The sequence below is a fragment of the Coregonus lavaretus genome (assembly GCF_964263955.1).
Source record: "Coregonus lavaretus genome assembly, chromosome: 6".
Taxonomy (NCBI): Eukaryota; Metazoa; Chordata; class Actinopteri; order Salmoniformes; family Salmonidae; genus Coregonus; species Coregonus lavaretus.
In genome coordinates, this window is record NC_139993.1 from 42,251,880 (window position 1) to 42,271,441 (window position 19,562).

A 19,562-nucleotide genomic window follows, 5' to 3' on the forward strand; every position below is an offset into this window, starting at 1 on the left:
TCCCTAGCAGGGCTGTTTTCATGTTATCCAGAGCGTTGGTGACTGTAACTGTGCTGCTGGCAACAATGTAATTACGCTTCTTTGCCGACGTTTACTGACAACGGCCACTCAGACGAGAGTGCTCTGAAATCACAGTAGATAGCCAGAATGAATTTACGAACGCACCCTTAGTTCCGCAGTCTAGTTTTGTGAAGTCACGTGAAATCACGTTTTCCACCTCCCGCGAGTTTCCGCGGCACCAGTTTCCTGTAGTTATTTTGTCAATGGCGGACAGTCAAATTAACGGCCGGGGAATATCAACACTGTAACCCGGGAAAAGACATCCTGAAAGGCGGGTGGCTAATTATTAATAGAAGCCTAAAACCAAACTCTCCAAGACTGAGGCTTTGATAACAGGCGACAGACCTCTGGAAATAAGTTATCTGGTTGATGCTAACAAGCTAGTTTGCTAACAACTGACAGTAGGCTAGCTACAGTAGCAGCGGCCTGGGGTTTTGGAAAAGTTGGATTTTCTGACCATCAACAAATTAGCTAGCTAGCTAGCTACCATCACTAGTATCAATGGACATCTAGATCGGAGCGTCACCCTTACCGGTATGTAGCTACGATTGGGATCTTTTTGAAGTTGTGCAAAATTGCCTTTAAACTAAGCCCCACACTAACGCTAGCCTTCTAGTTAGCGAGCTACAAGGTTAACAATGGTACCTAACTAGCTAGCTACTGTATGTAGTCAGCAAACGAACGTTAGCTAGCTTCACTGAGGAGTCAGCTTTTCTTGATAGTTTCTCAGTCTCTCATCTAGACAACTAACGTTAGCTAGCTACTTGCAGGCGACCGATGTCGTGATACGGGACAGTCATGTTTCTGTGAATAATTCTTCACAAAAGGTAGCCTAAGTTGATTTAACTTTTGTGTTGGCAGCCTCACCTCAGCTTTTCTATTAGATTTGTATGTGTATATATCAGCCAAGACAGGTAGCTAGCTAGAATAACACAACATTTAAGAAAACTATTGCAGATTTATAAGAGTAATGATGAATAATGGCTTTTCAAATGTATAAACACTGAAACTGTAGCTAAAGTTTCGTGCCCAGTTATTATATCGTTACACTTTTATGACAAAGTTGCTGCATTTCAAGTCTTTGTTTTTGCCTACAATGCCTGATCATTTGCTATGTATGTAGTGAACAAATTTGTCTCCAGTGTTTTCCGGTACATGTTGTTGCAGACCTCATATTTTATTGAACACTCTGATTTGTGGCTGTCACTTTCAGTTGGCAGCCAGACTGTAAAAAGTGGTAGCTGTGAGTACATGGGGAGTAGGCTAGATCTTAAATGTAACCATAGCGTTTGCAATAGTCATCCATGCTAGCCTGAACTGAACACCTTCAAGGAAGTGTTATGTGTTGTTTATTATGAGTGAACTGTCATGACATGTGAGTAATGCATGAAGTGTGACATATGAAATGCCAGAATGCCCTATCCCCCCCCCCCCCCCCCTAAGAACACATCTAGGTAAAGGGACCATTATTGGTTCATTTAACAAAATCTTAACACTGGGAGAGGGACATATATTGATTCTTCTGTCACCCTACTTAAAGACTGTTTTTCTCTCAACTTTGATGCATAATACACCCATAGACATTTGTTTTTCTTGTGTATGTCCATGTCTTGTCATACAGAAACCTTGTTAGTAATTTGCTGTAGAACCGGTTTTAAATGGTAGTGCAACCGCTCTTGAATCAGCAGTCTGTCATGAAAGACAAATGTGCTATTTCCTACGCATCCATACGTATAATTCATCCTGTTTTGACCCGCTGCAGATAGAGGTGCTTGTCCCAGTCACTTGGATTATCTGCCTGCCAGTATCTTTAATGTTGTGTTTGGCTTCAGTGTTTCTGCTCAGGCGGTTTGTTTTCTGTGTACTCTGTTTTCCTGGATATATGGCAGCATAAAAGTACTGCTGCTGACATTCGGTTCCTTTTTCTCACTTACAGCTACTCAGTGAACTGTATTTATTGATCAGATAATTGTCTTGGTGAAATGTTATCAAGTATATTTCCTTACTTCACTACTGTCCTCTACTATTCTAATTGAAGGTGTGATGTGGAGCTCCAAGCGGAGTGAGCTACACCTGACTGCCCCGGTGCAGCCTACTGGGCAGGACAACGGGAGAGGTCAGCTTCTTAATGTCTCTTATGCTATTATTATCCTTCTTCTATCAGTGCAACATCCTACTGTCTGGCACACTGAAGTAATAAGGACTTGGGATACCCCTCCATGTCACCTTAAATGTGTCTATCACAGGAGGTTGGTGGCAGCTTAATTGGGGAGAACGGGCTCGTGTTAATGACTGGACTGGAGTGGAGTGGTATCAAATTCATCAAACACATGGTTTCCAGGTGTTCGATGCCATTCCATTTGCTCCACTCTGGCCATTATTATGGGCCGTTTTCCCCTCAGCAGCCTCCTGTGGTGTCTATGGGGCTGCAAAGACTTTGTTTACCTTTTTGTGTTGCCTTTTTTCTTTAGCCCCATGTTTCTTTTCACTAAAATGCCTTTCTCCACTCAGAGCTGTCAGCTGCATGGAAAAGTCTGAATCAAACCAAAGCTGCTGTAAGTAAACCAATATTTACAATGTTGTCTGAAGATTTCACTGTTTCTCTCTTTGAGGAGACTCACCCTTAATGCAATGACACATGGCCTGTGGTATTTGTAATGTCTGTCTGGACTCTGAAGTGAGTTTTTGTTCTACATTGTGTATCTGAGGCAGGCGCTCTTGTTTTCCCTGCAGTTGCGGCACATTGAGAATCGCCTGGAGGCCGCTCCTGGCTCTGGGGTTCTGCTGGAATCCGTCATGGATACAAAGAAAAGCTCTGGGGGCGCCACCAGGAAAGTCAGCCGCAGAGGTGAGGCACCCAATGTGATATCTAATCCTTGGAAGCTATGGTTACTATTTACAGAACAAGGTTCTTCGAACTGGACTTGGCAGCAGCAGCAGGCATCATCATTACTTTGCAGATGCAAGTGTAATTCATTTTGCATTGCAAGGTTTGCAGGGATCTAACCCTATCTCTCCTGACTCAGATGGGCCGCGCACAGAGGACTGCTCTCAGGCAGGCGGAACCTCCAAGTCCAGCACAAGGAGTCGTCGGAGCCCAGACAAGAGCTCCCGCAGCCCCCTGAGGAACACCACACAGGACAGCAACGTCCGTAGGAACAACTGTGTGGAGTTCAAGGAGCCTCTGGCCTCCTATAGGTATGCACTGTTAAAACACTCAGATTGTTATGAGATGTTTTTTTTAAATCAGAAGTGTATTTCTACCATATTTACTAATGTATGCTGCTACTGAGTTGAGGTTGTGCTACAATACAGTACAAAAGGTTGTGTTTTCAGTCCCTGACTGTAATCCTATAAGGCCTGCTGTCAGAGCATGGTCATTAAGTGGCTACTTCAAAACAGCCCGTTTAGACTAATAACCGCCACATCTACATGTGTAAGTATTTGCACATAAGGCTGCCATTCAAAGCCATGTGAACTTGACACCTCCCACTCGAGTAGCCTGTTTTCTGAAGTTTTTCTAAATAGCAACTAGCCTATTTGTTTCCTTAAGCATGCTCTAATCCTCCTACTCCCCCCAGGGAAGCGACCCCACCACCCCTGACCTCCTCCCAGCTGGAGGCCCACAGTCTGCAGTCAGAGGTGGCTAACCCCCCTCCCCCAGACTCCCGTCTAAGCCAGCTGGTCTACCAGAGTGACACCCGAGACCAGCAGACCCGCGGAGACCTGGACAGCACACACTGGTCTGCTCTGGACAGTACTGTGGTGCGTTACCTCAACGACCGTCCCGCGCTGGATGCCCTGCGGCCCCCAGGCCACACTGCTGCAGCCAGAGACCCTAACAGGGAGGAGGGCCCGGAGGAAAGGCCCAAAGCACACACCCTGGAGGGCCCGGCCCCACCCCCAGCAGAGAACTCTGCGTCCTCCAGTCCTGGCTCGACCTCCCAGCGGCTGGAGAACTTAAGGCGAAGGCAGCCGGATGACAAGCTGGAGAAGCTGAAGGAGAGGATCCGCAGGCAGAGGGAGCACCTGGAGGAGGCTGCAGAGAGAGACGGGCTGCTGGAGTACCTGGAGCAGCCAGTGGGCATCACTGGGGCTGTGGAGACCACCACCGTACCCACGGCTAAAGTACGCAAAGTGGCAGCCGCACCTCCGGCACCTATATACAAAGGTAAGGCCCACTGGAGAGATGCAGTTACACTGGATGTAAAATAGCATTACATAATTCCTTCAAACCAAATCTTATGTAACACAATCACTTGTCCCATATCAGGTTTCAGCAGAAGTGAGACAAAGATCCGCACTCCTGATGGGAAAGTGTGGCGAGAGGAGGAGTTCCACAACCTGAGCAGAGAGATCTACAGAGACCTGTCTCGCCAGCTCTCAGGTGGGCACCAAGTAGTAGATGTCAGATCACAGAACACACTATTATATGCTACATAATAATCCCTGTAGTTAACAGGGAGTATTGATACAGAGTTGCAGGGAGTGACTCAATGGACTGTTGAGATGAACTGCCAACTCATCAACGCTCAATAGAATCAATGGGCTGTTGAGATCAAAGGGAAAAAGGCATCAAATGGACAGTGTAGTCGTTTGTCCTGTTTCATAATAGGCTACAGTGGCTTGCGAAAGTATTCACCCCCCTTGGCATTTTTCCTATTTTGTTGCCTTACAACCTGGAATTAAAATGGATTTTTGGGGGGTTTGTATCATTTGATTTACACAACATGCCTACCACTTTGAAGATGCAAAATATTTTTTATTGTGAAACAAACAAGAAATAAGACAAAAAACTGAACTTGAGCGTGCATATCTATTCACCCCCCCAATGTCAATACTTTGTAGAGCCACCTTTTGCAGCAATTACAGCTGCAAGTCTCTTGGGGTATGTCTCTATAAGCTTGGCACATCTAGCCACTGGGATTTTTGACCATTCTTCAAGACAAAACTGCTCCAGCTCCTTCAAGTTGGATGGGTTCCGCTGATGTACAGCAATTTTTAAGTCATACCACAGATTCTCAATTGGATTGAGGTCTGGGCTTTAACTAGGCCATTCCAAGACATTTAAATGTTTCCCCTTAAACCACTTGAGTGTTTCTTTAGCATTATGCTTAGGGTCATTGTCCTGCTGGAAGGTGAACCTCTGTCCCAGTCTCAAATCTCTGGAAGACTGAAACAGGTTTCCCTCAAGAATTTCCCTGTATTTAGCGCCATCCATCATTCCTTCAATTCTGACCAGTTTCCCAGTCTCTGCCGATGGAAAAACATCCTCACAGCATGATACTGCCACCACCATGCTTCACTGTGGGGATGGTGTTCTCGGGGTGATGAGAGGTGTTGGGTTTGCGCCAGACATAGCGTTTTCCTTGATGGCCAAAAAGCTCAATTTTAGTCTCAGCTTCCATATTTTTGGGGAGTCTCCCACATGCCTTTTGGCGAACACCAAACATGTTTGCTTATTCTTTTCTTTAAGCAATGGCTTTTTTCTGGCCACTGTTCAGTAAAGCCCAGCTCTGTGGCGTGTACGGCTTAAAGTGGTCCTATGGACAGATACTCCAATCTCCGCTGTAGAGCTTTGCAGCTCCTTCAGGGTTATCTTTGGTCTCTTTTGTTGCCTCTGATTAATGCCCTCCTTGCCTGGTCCGTGAGTTTTGGTGGGTGGCCCTCTCTTGGCAGGTTTGTTGTGGTGCCATATTCTTTCCATTTTTTAATAATGTATTTAATGGTGCTCCGTGGGATGTTCAAAGTTTCTGTTATTTTTTTATAACCCAACCCTGATCTGTACTTCTCCACAACTTTGTCCCTGACCTGTTTGGAGAGCTCCTTGGTCTTCATGGTGCCGCTTGCTTGGTGGTGCCCCTTGCTTAGTGGTGTTGCAGACTCTGGGGCCTTTCAGAACAGGTGTATATATACTGAGATCATGTGACACTTAGATTGCACACAGGTGGACTTTATTTATCTAATTATGTGACTTCTGAAGGTAATTGTTTGCACCAGATCTTATTTAGGGGCTTCACAGCAAAGAGGGTGAATACATATGCACGCACCACTTTTCCGTTATTTATTTTTTAGAATTGTTTGAAACAAGTTATTTTTTTCATTTCACTTCACTAATTTGGACTATTTTGTGTATGTCCATTACATGAAATCCAAATAAAAATCCATTTAAATTACAGGTTGTAATGCAACAAAATAGGAAAAACACCAAGGGGGGTGAATACTTTTGCAAGGCACTGTATAAATGTATCTCACAGTCCGGTTTCAAGGTCCTGTGCATAAATGCTGCTCTGCCTTTTCAAACTGCCCTGGAAATTAGATGGCATTAGATACGCTCCAGTACTTTCAGGATTACTGAGACCTATTTGACCGATCCCAGTCAACTGTTTCCTTTAAGAAATAATGCAACAGTCCTTTTTGAGACAAGGATAGTGTTGAGAAAAATACGCCACCAAAGAAATCTGAGTGTTCTCTTTTAAATGTAGGAATACTTGATGACTGATGTGAGGTTTTAGCTGCAGCAGACTTTCCATGCATTTTGCCACAATTGCAGCATGGCTCATTTCCCAAAGTTTTGTATGACTGTTTGAAGAATTTTCTCTCTCTCAAAGTTTCTATTTTCTTTGTCCTCCCTGGCTCTCTGCTGATTCCTGGGCTTCTGCCCAAGTTTTGGAGCTAAAGCTCTCAGCTTCCTCCTTTACACTGACACAGTCCACCAGCTTCTTATTCAATGGCTTTGTTTTCCATTCAGAGGTTTTTTGTTTTGCTGCTTTTTGTAATTTGATAGTTCTGTTCATTTCCCCTCTTTGGTGCTCACACTGTCATGTCATCTCCTTTCTCCCAATTTTAGATGGCACCAAGCCCCAGCTGCGGCCCACAGAGAAGGCTAAGGAGAGGAAGCCGTCCAAGCCTGTGAGAAAAGTCCATAAATCGGCTTCTGTTCCCGACCCGAAGACCAAGCCAGGTTGGATCTTTTTTCTTCTTTCTCGCTCACTCTTTCTCTCCTCTTTCTTTCTCTCTCCTTTCTCTCTCTCCCCCCTCCCCCAGTAGTGCTTACTCATCCTGGGTCTATGCATTCAATAGAAGATGTGAAAGTTCCTCCAATATTGTGTGTAGGTTAGGTGATAATACATTGTGAAGCCAAGGGGTCTTTCACAAACAGGGGAATCCCCCTCAGTAGGAGACTACAAATCACATTTATTTTGGTGAATCAGTTACTGTGCAGTATGCACACTGAACCTGAGCAGGCGGATCACAGTGAATACATTTGACAGGCCCATACCACAGAAGGCCTCTCTTAACTGTGTGCTAGTCAACAGGCCTCTGTTCGTGTGTGAGTGCCAACATTAAGTCTCTTATCTTCAAAGAAATGTCCAGAATGTATCGCATGCTGATTGCAAGCAAGCAGCGGCTTAGAGGCACACTATCTGGAATGCAGATGCGTCCCAGTTCAGCTGGGCTCGCCATACCAGCTCTGACAGCTGAGAACAGCCACCCTGTACTGGGCTCACACCAGCCTCTCTGTCTCCCTCTCCCTCTCTCTGTCTTTCTCTCTATCTCTCTGTCTTTCTCTCTCTGTCTATCTCTCTCTGTCTCTCTCTGTCTATCTATCTCTCTCTCTCTGTCTATCTCTGTCTCTGTGTGTTCTTCCCAGTGCAGTGGAAAGTGAGATGAGTGTGGTATAACCTAGTCTTATCCTGTCATCCAGCTATCCTCCCCTTCTACCCTGCTGCTGGCCTCTGCTCCCAGTCCGCTCACTAAAAATAGCCCTCAGAAATCTGTGATCAAGTTCAGATCCTTTACCAAACAGAAACAGCTGCCGGTCTTTATATTTTCTAACTTGATTTCAGATGGTGCATAATTGAGCCAAACTCATAAAATATGCATGATGCAGCTCTAAAAGAATTGAGCTCTAAAGAGATTCATAGTAGAGAGAGAAGTCATGTATTTGTGTCTCTTTTGGGGACATGAAGATCCTTGCACTTCAATAATACAATATTAGGGTTTTATGTGATTGATTTAAGTTGTAAATCTTGGCTGTCTGAGAAACAATCCTGCCATAAGTAATTACTGCAGAACTCTACACCGATTATGACCTTCCGTGTGTTTTCTTGGTGTGTTCCCTGTTGCTGCAGTGATCAGCACCACGTCATGGCGGGAGGGCCAGAAGCTGGTGAAGATGGTACTGGGTCCCGCTCCACGTCTGCCTCGAGAGCAAAGGCCAGAGCCCACAGACAGACTGGCCAGGACAGGTGGGATTTGAGACCTGCATACTACCCTCACCCCTCTCTGCTCTACTTGGCCTTTCCTCTACCCTCTCCCCTCCCCTCCCATCTCCTCCACCCCCCTCCTCGTTCCACCTCTCCTACACCCCTCCCCCTCCCCCATCTCTCTCATCCCCCTCCACTACACCTACAGTCAAAGTAAGCACTATGAAAAACCAGACAGAAGTTGGTGGTCTGGTAAAACAAAAAAAATGTGTGACAAAGCAATCGTGTTAGTAGTGGATATTGTTACAGGATATGTGGTGTTCATGTTTCTTATTGTTGATTGCATGTTAAAAGGCTTACAGTGCACCGTGACAGACAGTCGGCATGGCTAAAGGAATATAAATAAATAAAGAGGTTGTCGTCTCTTCCAGCACACAAGCAGTCTCCCTACAAACTTTGGCTGTCAGTGACCGGAATGAATTAAGATTGACTAGCTGTTTCTGACTGCCTGCACAATTCAACACGGTCTGGTTTCCAGTGGTTGTCCCTGTGCTAGACTCAAATACACAGGGGGGGATTGGAGTGAGGCATAAAGGGTTGTACTGCCACTATTCTAAGACAATAACAGATAAGCCACATCTGAGTTCACATAAAATATCATACAGCTATTAGATCTAGCCAAGGCTACTTCTTATCCATGTTCATCAACATGAACTAGTCACTAGCTGCTACTACTAGAATTGGGATAATTTGCTAAAATCTTTTGACCTGAGGACTACAACAAAAACAGTTACTAAATGGAATGGGTGTCCTGGTCTGATTTTAAAATCAGAGTTTAATCTAGAGGCATTCAGCCAATGCTAGCTAACCTTAGCATAACAAACTTGCTACTTCTGTGCAAATTAAGTGTTTGCTGTTAGTTAAAGAAACACCTGTGAAAGTGTTTATGGTTGAACTTTCTGGAAGTTTTCCTTATAAAAATGATTGCTCAAAACTTTGTGAAAAAATGGAGATGTGATTAAATGTGTAAAAAAAACAACGCCGTTAAAAATGTCAACTTTGACAGCCCTAATAGCGACCAATATTTTCCCCCTTATCATGCACTCAAACACGTTCCTTTCCATTAACAATAACATTAGTCACCAATCAGTACCCTTTGTGGTCTTTACAAATCTTTTCCAGGACCCCTTCCTCTGTCAAATTCAGACCACCGTCCGGAGCTGAACCGTCGGTCCAGACCCAGCAGCCGGGACAGGACCACCCAGCCCACCCCCAACCCTCAGTCTGCAGGCCCAGCCGATGACAGGGCCACCAACACAGACAACCTCTCTGCAGATATCCGGGGCATCCTGGACGACCTGCAGCTGAAGCGCAAAGCAGAGGAGCGAGGTCCAGCGGAGCCCAGGAGGGGTTCAGAGTCCAGGGCCAGAACCACAGCATGGACGACTGGTGGCTCTTCCTTATGGGGCTCCCGCAGTGCCAGCCCCGCCAAGCGCAACAAGCAAGAGCCCTCAGAACCAGGGCCCAGGAAGAGGCACTACGACGCTGACTCAGTGCGCCAGTACATCGCCCGGCAACAGGAGGAGCGCAAGAGACGTCAGGTGGAGGAGCGGAGGGCCCAGAGGGAGGAGGCGGAGAGGAAAAGCCAACGTCTGCAGGAGCTGTACAGGAAGCAGAGAGAGGGGGTAGCCAATAAGGGCCCTGCAGTACCGGAGAACCCAGTACAAAAACGCCTGCAGGAGACATACACCAAACTACTACTGGAACAGGCTGGTCTTGGAGAGGAACCTCTGCCTCCCCAGACACAGCCAGCCTCTACCACAGTCATTTACCAGGTAAAGGCATCTTTAGTTGTAATGGGGATAAAGCCTTCACTGTCCCCTTACTCGCATTGCAAGCTTTAGTGAAAATGGGGATGGTATGGCCGGTGTGTCAAAATCAATTCATAGCTGCCCTTGTTATGTGAAGGGACCAATATGTGAAATAGTGACATGTAGAATTACCCTCAGTTTAACTCTGGACATACAATGCTATTGCTCATATTTCATGTAGTCTATTTGCCTGTAGGAAATGATACCTCTCATGTGGTGAGTGAAACTAGCTATGAGTTATTTGTGGTGTGTGTAGCAGAAGTCCCTGTACCAGCCATCCGGGGAGTCGGACAAGGAGAACAAGAGACAGGAAAGACCCCAGAGTGCCTCCTCCAGCAGTGACCTGTCTCTGTCTGAGCCCCCGCCCCCTCCACTCTCCAGGTTAACCCACACACATCTCACTAAAAACACAAACGGACATTACAGATTATATGTAACCTTTTCCACTAGCACTGGCTAGTGTAGAGGCCCGAAACAAAGCACAGAACCATATTACTTCCTCATTGTGAAGCAACAGAGCCAATAAGGAATTGTTTGTTTCTAAACTTTCTGTTTCTATGGGCACACCTAGCAGCATTTCAGAACATGGTGGCGTATGCTCGGTTAACCTTAAAACAGGGAATTTCCAGTGCTATTTTAGATTCAACAGTTACATCAGATGACTGTGTAAATGTATGTCTGGTCCTTGCGTGGGGTAAACATTACGGTATGTAACTGTAATTTGCATACTGTTCATAAGTTCTTGAGTTGCTATGCAGTTCTTGGAATTTTGTTGACTTGATCCTCGGCCCTGAAATGTTTTTGCTTGTATGATGAAAACACAGGTTGTTCTCAGAAGCTCATGGTTAGACTGTACAAGCCACATATGTTAATGGCTGCATGCATATTTAGTTGTCTTAAATCCTTGTAAACCTTTGACATAGCCTATGGACAATGTTGCTGAGTACTAAAATGCTTTGAGTCCACATACTAAAGGACTTTGTGAACCCATAAAACAATATTTCCATTGTTTCCGAGCGCTTTGTTTGAATACACTTGTAGTATATTTGAATACTAATCCTCCGCTCCCTTCTTCCTGTAGGAATGAGCTGGGCTTGGGACTTCCATCGTGGCTGCAGCCAGACCGTCTGAGTCCTGCAGTCAGACCCTCCACCGCTCTGGCTCCACACACAGACCAGCTCTTCTCCCCACTCTTAGACCTGGGAACAGCAGGGAGCTCTGGTGGGAGGGGAACCAATCCCCCAGCCAGGCCCCAGCACTCCACTCTCAATGGAGCAGGCAACAACACCAAGATGAACCGCATTGAGGCCCTGAAAGCCACCGCTGCGTCCCTGTCCACTCGCGTAGAGAGTGAAGCGAGGAAACTGGCCGGCGCAGGAATCAACTATAGCTGTGCAAGGGACATGGACGTGACTGGTCTGACCCCTCCGGACGACGGCCGCTGGGCCAAGCCTGTGAGCCCACCGGTCAGAGAGAGAGCTGATGCTGCTGACGAGCTGTCCATGAGGATCCAGAGGCTGCTGAGTGCTGGCCAGAGCACATACAACGGAGCTCTCCCAGGGGTGGGCAACCTGCACAGCTTCAGAGAGCAGAGAGACAGGACCACTGCTCCAGGCAGCAGGCCCCAGACAGCCCCGGGCCTCAGCTCCCATAAGCAGCCAGATGAGGAGAAGGGAGGGAAGGCCATCACCCATGACTCCAGCGGTGAGTCCATCAGCGAGGGCCCACTGCTGAGCGAGGGCAGCCTGTCGGAGGGAGACGGGAGCCCCCGCACCAACATAAAGGGGGTCCCACAACCGGCAGAGCGTCTCGGGGCTCTGGACTTCTGTGCAGGCCAGCGGGAGGGCTTCCAGCCCATCTCCCACTTCCAGAGAGAGGCAGAGAAGTACCCGGGCTTCAGCCCCCTCTCTCAGCAACGGAACAGCAGCCGTGGTCCATGGGAGGAACTGGCCAAGGGAAGCCCTCATAGTGTCATCAACATCTTCACCAAGAACCACCTGCTCAACCACGCAAAAGGTTAGCCAACACATTTACACACCCAACCGTATCCTTAGAGTTTTGAATGAGGAACGAACGTTTAACCAATAATCTGTTCCTCTGGCTTCTCCCTGCAGTTGGAGGAGAGGAGCGAGCAGACCGGAGTTCACCTGCTGTGCGTTGTGGCCTGTCTGCAGCCAGCTCGGTGGATGGGGCACCAATGTATGAGGAGGACTTTGTGTCGTCCTGCAGCAGCGGCGGCAGCAGCCAATCTAAGAAAGGATACAACGGACGCAGGTAAGGAGGGTTTCTACCATTGTCACATGACAGGGTGCTGCTATCTGAATGCTGCTCTCATGCAATACAAACATCATTTGAAAAAGCTGTAAAAATGACAGGATTAACCACAAGATGGCATTAATGTCACATGGCTGACAAAGAAGCCTGGCAAGGAGTTTTGAAGTTGTCTTCGTAGTCTTTTTGTGGTTGCACATGATGTGGGACTTGAACCATCTTTTATCTCGACGTCTCATTGCAGCATCACCAGTGGGAACAGTCACTATGATGAGTTGATGAGTCGCAGGTCCCCCTATGACACCAGGACTGTAGACCTGCCATCCCATCACTCCTCAAGCTCCACTCCAGTATCTTCACCTCACTCAAAGGGCTCTGTGAAAAGGGGTGAGACTTTCACCACAAAATAAAATCATCACTTCCCCTGAAATTATGCCATCTATTGACCATTTCTTACCAGTGCAAGTGTCTCGCTCTGCTCTAAAGAGTTTCTCCCCTCTCTTTAGGCGCTGCTTCAGACAAGAGTGATGCCACTCTGGTGGAGGAGCAGAGGAGCCCCTGCTCTCCGGGCTTGGAGGCCCTGACTAGAGACTCCAGATGGGGAGGCTCAGCCTCCGAGAGAAGCTCCATCCACAACCTGGTGAAGAGCTCCTACTCTGATAGTACACTAGGGGGCGCCTCGGGCCACTCACTCCGCAGGTAAGGGGCCTCAGCCAAGCCCAGACCCCTTCTGAGGGGCTCAGGGGGATTCCCAAGAGCTTGAATATCCTCCTTGACCTTCAGTTATTACTGGTATTTCCTTCCTTCCTGAGCTTCCTGGTTTTCTTACAATCTCTGAGCACATTTGAGTGGGGATATTATTTTTGCTGGCATATATGGCAGGGTTTTTTCTGGATAAAATATGGGCTTAGGTGATGGGCGTGGCAATGGGTACGGTTTGCCGTCTGCACAGCTTGAGTTTAGAGACATCTTTAGACACTTTTAGAGGCCCCCCATCTTGATGATGTAGAGACATTTTTATAATTAAGCCAATTTTCTGCAATTCTACAAATTGCCCCCTTGGAGCTAAGAGAAATTGTTTCAGTTTTAAAGCTAATTTCCTACAATTCTACAAAATTTTCCATGTAGCTGAGAGAAAATGTAGCAGTTTTAAAGCAAATTTTCTCAAATTCTATGCATTTTGCCATGGCTAATGCTGTTATTTTGCTCAAACATAATAACATCAATACTGCTAAATTCATTGTTTTTGGAATTTTCAATTCTCCCTGACCGTCTAGCTTTTATTTTGTTGATTGTTAGTTCTCAATGATTATATTATTTAAAATATATATATTGGTCCATTATCTTTTCTACATACTTTATATCTGGTTTTAGTCATTTAAGTTTAACTTGAAAGCGTATTTCCATCCTGATTTCTGCCCCCACCCAAGGATTTAAATGGCAGAAAAATCCCTGTATGGGCACATAATGCTCCTTTCAAATATTAATTTCTGGTCTATTGGTTTCACTGTGCAGTCTCACTTCAGGCATGCTACGCAATTTCCTTGTTACAAAATGGGAGAGTAATGATTAAGTGGACCCTGGCTTCCAAAGACCACCACTGCACCCATAATATTTACACAGTTAAAGTGACTGGAGAGAATATTGGAGTGAACTTGCACATCAGCCACAGTGTTCTCTCTACAAAGTATCTCTCCGCCAACATAAAGATGAATCTTAAAACCTCTGTCAGGCCTCCGGCGAATTAATGGGTATTTTCAGTTCAGTACCAAATGGGGCACCCCTGTTGTTCCACTCACTCAATGGCCTTCGCTAACTCAACACTTTAGAACGCTTATTTTGCTGAGGCTATATATTTGGGCATTGAGGCTTAACATTAATCATTAAAATGCAGCAGCCTGCCTCATGCCGTCGAGAGGAGAGGAGGGGTGGGGTGGGGGGGATAGCATAACACTGACTCTTTTGATTGGGCAGCAAGATTGTCAAATCTCCCCACTGCAGGCAGAGTTTTCTCCTGTGACAATTGAGCCTCCTCAATGGCATTTTTTAAAGCCCAGGTGGCAGATTCCCTCCATACCATTCTGTCTGCGTGATTTGATAATGATGACAGTCAGGATCCAGTCCTTAATGCTGCAGTTGTTCTCTAGTAAGGTAAAGCACTGGGTGTTTGCTTGGGTGCACTAGCAGTTAGGGCAGGAGAGAGGCACCAGTGTCTACTGCAGTGTTTACTACGGTGTCGACTGCAGTGTTTACTACGGTGTCGACTGCAGTGTCTACTACGGTGTTTACTACGGTGTCGACTGCAGTGTCTACTACGGTGTTTACTACGGTGTCGACTGCAGTGTTTACTACGGTGTCGACTGCAGTGTTTACTACGGTGTCGACTGCAGTGTTTACTGCAGTGTCTACTGCAGTGTTTACTACGGTGTCACTGCAGTGTCTACTACGGTGTTTACTACGGTGTCGACTGCAGTGTCTACTACGGTGTTTACTACGGTGTCGACTGCAGTGTTTACTACGGTGTCGACTGCAGTGTCTACTGCAGTGTTTACTACGGTGTCGACTGCAGTGTTTACTACGGTGTCGACTGCAGTGTTTACTACGGTGTCGACTGCAGTGTCTACTACGGTGTCGACTGCGGTGTCGACTGCAGTGTCTACTACGGTGTTTACTACGGTGTCGACTGCAGTGTCTACTGCAGTGTTTACTACGGTGTCGACTGCAGTGTCTACTGCAGTGTCTACTACGGTGTTTACTACGGTGTCGACTGCAGTGTCTACTACGGTGTTTACTACGGTGTCGACTGCAGTGTCTCCTACGGTGTTTACTACGGTGTCGACTGCAGTGTCTACTGCAGTGTTTACTACGGTGTCGACTGCAGTGTTTACTACGGTGTCGACTGCAGTGTTTACTACGGTGTCGACTGCAGTGTCTACTGCAGTGTTTACTACGGTGTCGACTGCAGTGTTTACTACGGTGTCGACTGCAGTGTCTACTACGGTGTTTACTACGGTGTCGACTGCAGTGTCTACTACGGTGTTTACTACGGTGTCGACTGCAGTGTCTACTGCAGTGTTTACTACGGTGTCGACTGCAGTGTCTACTGCAGTGTTTACTACGGTGTCTACTGCAGTGTTTACTACGGTGTCGACTGCAGTGTTTACTACGGTGTCGACTGCAGTGTCTACTGCAGTGTTTACTACGGTGTCGACTGCAGTGTCTACTGCAGTGTTTACTACGGTGTCGACTGCTGTGTTTACTACGGTGTCGACTGCAGTGTTTACTACGGTGTCGACTGCAGTGTTTACTACGGTGTCGACTGCGGTGTCGACTGCAGTGTACTGTTTCCAGCTAGGAAGCCGAAGCATACATCATCATGGATTAGACATTGTTGCCTGTTCGACTGGCTCAAACCGTTCTTTCAGCTTAACATATTTAGGATGGCTTTCCTGGGGCCCCCTGTCCTTGATTCTGTTAGTCCCTGGTTCCCATTTCACCTTGTTACAGTGCTCTGTATAGCAGTATAGCACACATACCTGAAGTCAAACGGAGTGGGAAAAGTTACATGTCTGAATGTTTGAAGTAAAACTTTTTTTTTCTCTCACTTTTTCAAACAATAATCCAGCCTTATTTAAATTGTTAGAAATGGGACATAACATTTATTTTCAGAAAGCGTACATATTAATTACATAAAATGTTGTATTGCTTCCAGTTTGGGCTTGGACAATAAGAAATCCCCCAGAAGCCCTGGCCTGTCTCCACCTGGCTCTCCTACAGGCTCTGGTTCTCCTCGTGTGTCTCCAAGCAGCGCCTCCCTAGCCGGGGTAGACAGCCTGGGCCTGGGGTCCGGCTCCCCTCACTCCTCCTCATCCCTGTCGTCTGCAGCCAGGGGCAAATCCACATCTCCAGCCAATGGCAGAGCAGAGCCCAAGGCTGCAGGTATACCACCTAGAAACACCTGCTCAGCAGTTTAAATACATACGGTATTGCCTATCTACAGTGCCTTCAGAAAGTATTCATATCCATTGACTTATTCCACATTGTGTTGTGTTATAGCCTGAATTCAAATTGAATTAAAAAAATTACAAATCTCACCCATCTACACACAATACCCCATAATGACAAAGTAAAAACATGTATTTAGATTTCAAATGTGTTGAAAATAATATCTCATTTGCATGTCTATTCACACCCCTGAGTCAGTACATGTTAGAATCACCTTTGGCAGCGATTACAGCTAAGAGTCTATCTGGGTATGTCTCTAAGAACTTTGCACACCTGGATTGTACAATATTTCTACATTATTTTGTTTTAATCCTTCAAGGTTGTTGATCATTGCTAGATAGCCATTTTCAAGTCTTACCATAGATTTTCAAGCAGATTTAAGTCAAAACTGTAACTTGGGGACTCTGGAACATTCACTGTCTTCTTGGTAAGCAACCCCAGTGTATATTTGGCCTTGTGTTTTTTTTGTTATTGTCCTGCTGTTGGAAAGCATACTGAACCAGTTTTTCCTCTACAATTTTTGCCTGTGCTTTGCTCTATTCAATTTTTTATCCTAAAAAAAAACTCCCTAGTCCTTGCATAATGCAGCCACCACCATGCTTGAAAATATGAAGAGTGGTAGTGATGTCATGTGTTGTTTGCCCCAAATATAACACTTTGCATTTTGGACATATAATTCATTTCTTTGCCACATTTTTGCAGTTTTACTTTAGTGCCTTATTGCAAACAGGATGCATGTTTTCGAATATTTTTATTCTGTACAGGCTTCCTTCTTTTCACTCTGTCAATTAGGTTAGTGTTGTGGAGTAACTACAATGTTGTTGATCCATCCTCAGTTTTCTCCTATCACAGCCATTAAACTCTGTAAACATGGTGAAATCCTTGAGCGGTTTCATTTTCTACATTTTAGTCATTTAGCAGACGCTCTTATCCAGAGCGACTTACAGGAGCAATTAGTGTTAAGTGCCTTGCTCAAGGGCACATTCTTCACCTCGTTAGCTCTGGGATTTGAACCAACGACCTTTAGGTTACTGGCACAACGCTCTTAAATGCTAGGCTACCTGACGGTTTCCTTCCTCTCCGGCAACTGAGTTAGGAAGGACGCCTGTAGCTTTGTAGCGACTGGGTGTATTGATACACCATCCAAAGTGTAATTAATAACTTCACTATGCTCAAAGGGATATTCAATGTCTGCTTTTTTTATTTTTACCCATCTGCTAATAGGTGCCCTTTGTGAGGCATTGGAAAACCAGATGCCCAAAACCTCCCTGGTCTTTGTGGTTTAATCTGTGTTTGAAATTCACTGCTCGACTGAGGGACCTTACAGATCATTGTATGTGTGGGTTACAGAGATAAGGTAGTCATCATAAAATAATGTTAAACACTATTATTGCACACAAAGTGAGTCCAGGATACTTATTATGTGACTTGTTAAGCACATTTTTACTACTGAACCTATTTAGGCTTGCCATAACAAAGGGGTTGTATACTTGACTCTGGCCTTGGTTTTTGTTCGTTTCCTCACTGAGTCTCCTGTTGTGTTGACATGCAAATATTGAAAATATTACATATACAAATGATTACAGACTGCTTTAGGTTGGGTTAAGTCCGCTTTTCAGTTGATACAAGTTGCTCTGTCTCCCAGATGCCCAAAACCTCCCTGGTCTTTGTGGTTTAATCTGTGTTTGAAATTCACTGCTCGACTGAGAGACCTTACAGATCATTGTATGTGTGGGTTACAGAGATAAGGTAGTCATCATAAAATAATGTTAAACACTATTATTGCACACAAAGTGAGTCCAGGATACTTATTATGTGATTTGTTAAGCACATTTTTACTCCTGAACCTATTTAGGCTTGCCATAACAAAGGGGTTGTATACTTGACTCAAGACATTTCAAGCTTTTCATTTTTAATTAATTTGTAAACGTTTCTAAAAATATAATTCCACTTTGACATTATGGGGTATTGTGTGTAGGCCAGTGACACAACATATCAATTTAATCCATTTTAAATTCAGGCTGTAACACAACAAAATGTGGAAAAGGTCTAGGGGTGTGAATACTTTCTGAAGGCACAGTAGTACCCATGTCTTAACTCTCCCTCTCTTTGTTTCTATCTGTCTCTCTGTTGTCCAGGTGAGCTCCACTACACCCCAGGGGTGTTGCAGCAGCGTATGTCTGCAGAACTCCATTACCTGGAGTCTATAGAGGAGTCAGTGCGTCAGCTGGGCGATGTGGAGAGGCTGAGGGGTGTGTCTCTGGCTCAGCATGAAAGCGTCTCGCTCGCCCAAATACTCAAGGTGAGAGAGGCCAGCCCACCAATCAGAGCACCTGAAGATTGCTGACATATGTTTAGATGCTTAGTATAGTCACTGCTGCGCTCTTGAAACATTACCTTCGGCACTTTTGGCATGTTTGTTATGTTCTGGTAGTTTTCATTCACCTTTTTCCATAGGTCCTGACCTTTGACCTCTAACCTTTCAGGCGCAGCAGCAGCGGCACGAGCGTGACCTTTATGAGCTGAAGGTGAAGGCAGAGCAGGAGGCGCTGGAGACCCAACATCAGCTGGAGGAGACACGGCAGAAAGCAGCCAGGGTACTGTACACACAGCACTGGCATTTAGCATGGGCAACTCAGCAGAATACACAAACTAATCACCTAGAGTTAGAACCGTGCACCAACTTGGTAGATTGTTGATACTCTCGAGGATGGCTTCATATTTGCGAACACCTTGAATATTTATAGAATGCAATCTAACTTCACTGCATTTGTTGTGAGATGGGAGCTATTTTTATTAGGTGTGTGTAGACTGTGTAGTGTGGTTCACTAACAGAACTGTGTGTGTGTCGTTGCAGGCTCACGTGGAGCTGCAGGAGAACATGGCTCAGACCCAGCAGCAGTCTCTGGGAGGCATGCAGGAGGCCACCACTAAGATGATCAGCCAACAGGCTGAGTCTGTACGCTATACAGCCGAAGCTGCCCGCCAGATCAAAGAGGTCAGAACACTCCCTCTCCACTCTTTTCTCTACAGCCAGCCACTGGCCTTGGTTTTTGTTTGTTTCCTCACTGAGTCTCCTGTTGTGTTGACATGCAAATATTGAAAATATTACATATACAAATGATTACAGACTGCTTTAGGTTGG

The 19,562-nt window shown here is 45.8% G+C and overlaps 1 protein-coding gene across 1 annotated transcript in view; it reads left to right on the top strand.

The window, feature by feature from the left end:
* The first annotated feature begins 273 nt into the window (after positions 1-273).
* cep350 (centrosomal protein 350) overlaps positions 274-19,562 on the top strand; it is a 37,343-nt gene continuing 18,054 nt past the window's right edge. Inside the window, exons 1-19 of the mRNA XM_084164743.1 lie at positions 274-594; positions 2,099-2,176; positions 2,572-2,615; positions 2,794-2,908; positions 3,087-3,258; positions 3,642-4,231; positions 4,334-4,447; positions 6,911-7,024; positions 8,196-8,312; positions 9,453-10,105; positions 10,398-10,522; positions 11,223-12,157; positions 12,256-12,415; positions 12,657-12,799; positions 12,919-13,111; positions 16,125-16,351; positions 18,556-18,719; positions 18,904-19,014; positions 19,275-19,415. Coding sequence (XP_084020869.1) covers positions 2,104-2,176; positions 2,572-2,615; positions 2,794-2,908; positions 3,087-3,258; positions 3,642-4,231; positions 4,334-4,447; positions 6,911-7,024; positions 8,196-8,312; positions 9,453-10,105; positions 10,398-10,522; positions 11,223-12,157; positions 12,256-12,415; positions 12,657-12,799; positions 12,919-13,111; positions 16,125-16,351; positions 18,556-18,719; positions 18,904-19,014; positions 19,275-19,415 — 4,191 coding nt within the window. The 5' untranslated portion in view covers positions 274-594; positions 2,099-2,103. The remainder of the gene's footprint in view (positions 595-2,098; positions 2,177-2,571; positions 2,616-2,793; positions 2,909-3,086; positions 3,259-3,641; positions 4,232-4,333; positions 4,448-6,910; positions 7,025-8,195; positions 8,313-9,452; positions 10,106-10,397; positions 10,523-11,222; positions 12,158-12,255; positions 12,416-12,656; positions 12,800-12,918; positions 13,112-16,124; positions 16,352-18,555; positions 18,720-18,903; positions 19,015-19,274; positions 19,416-19,562) is intronic.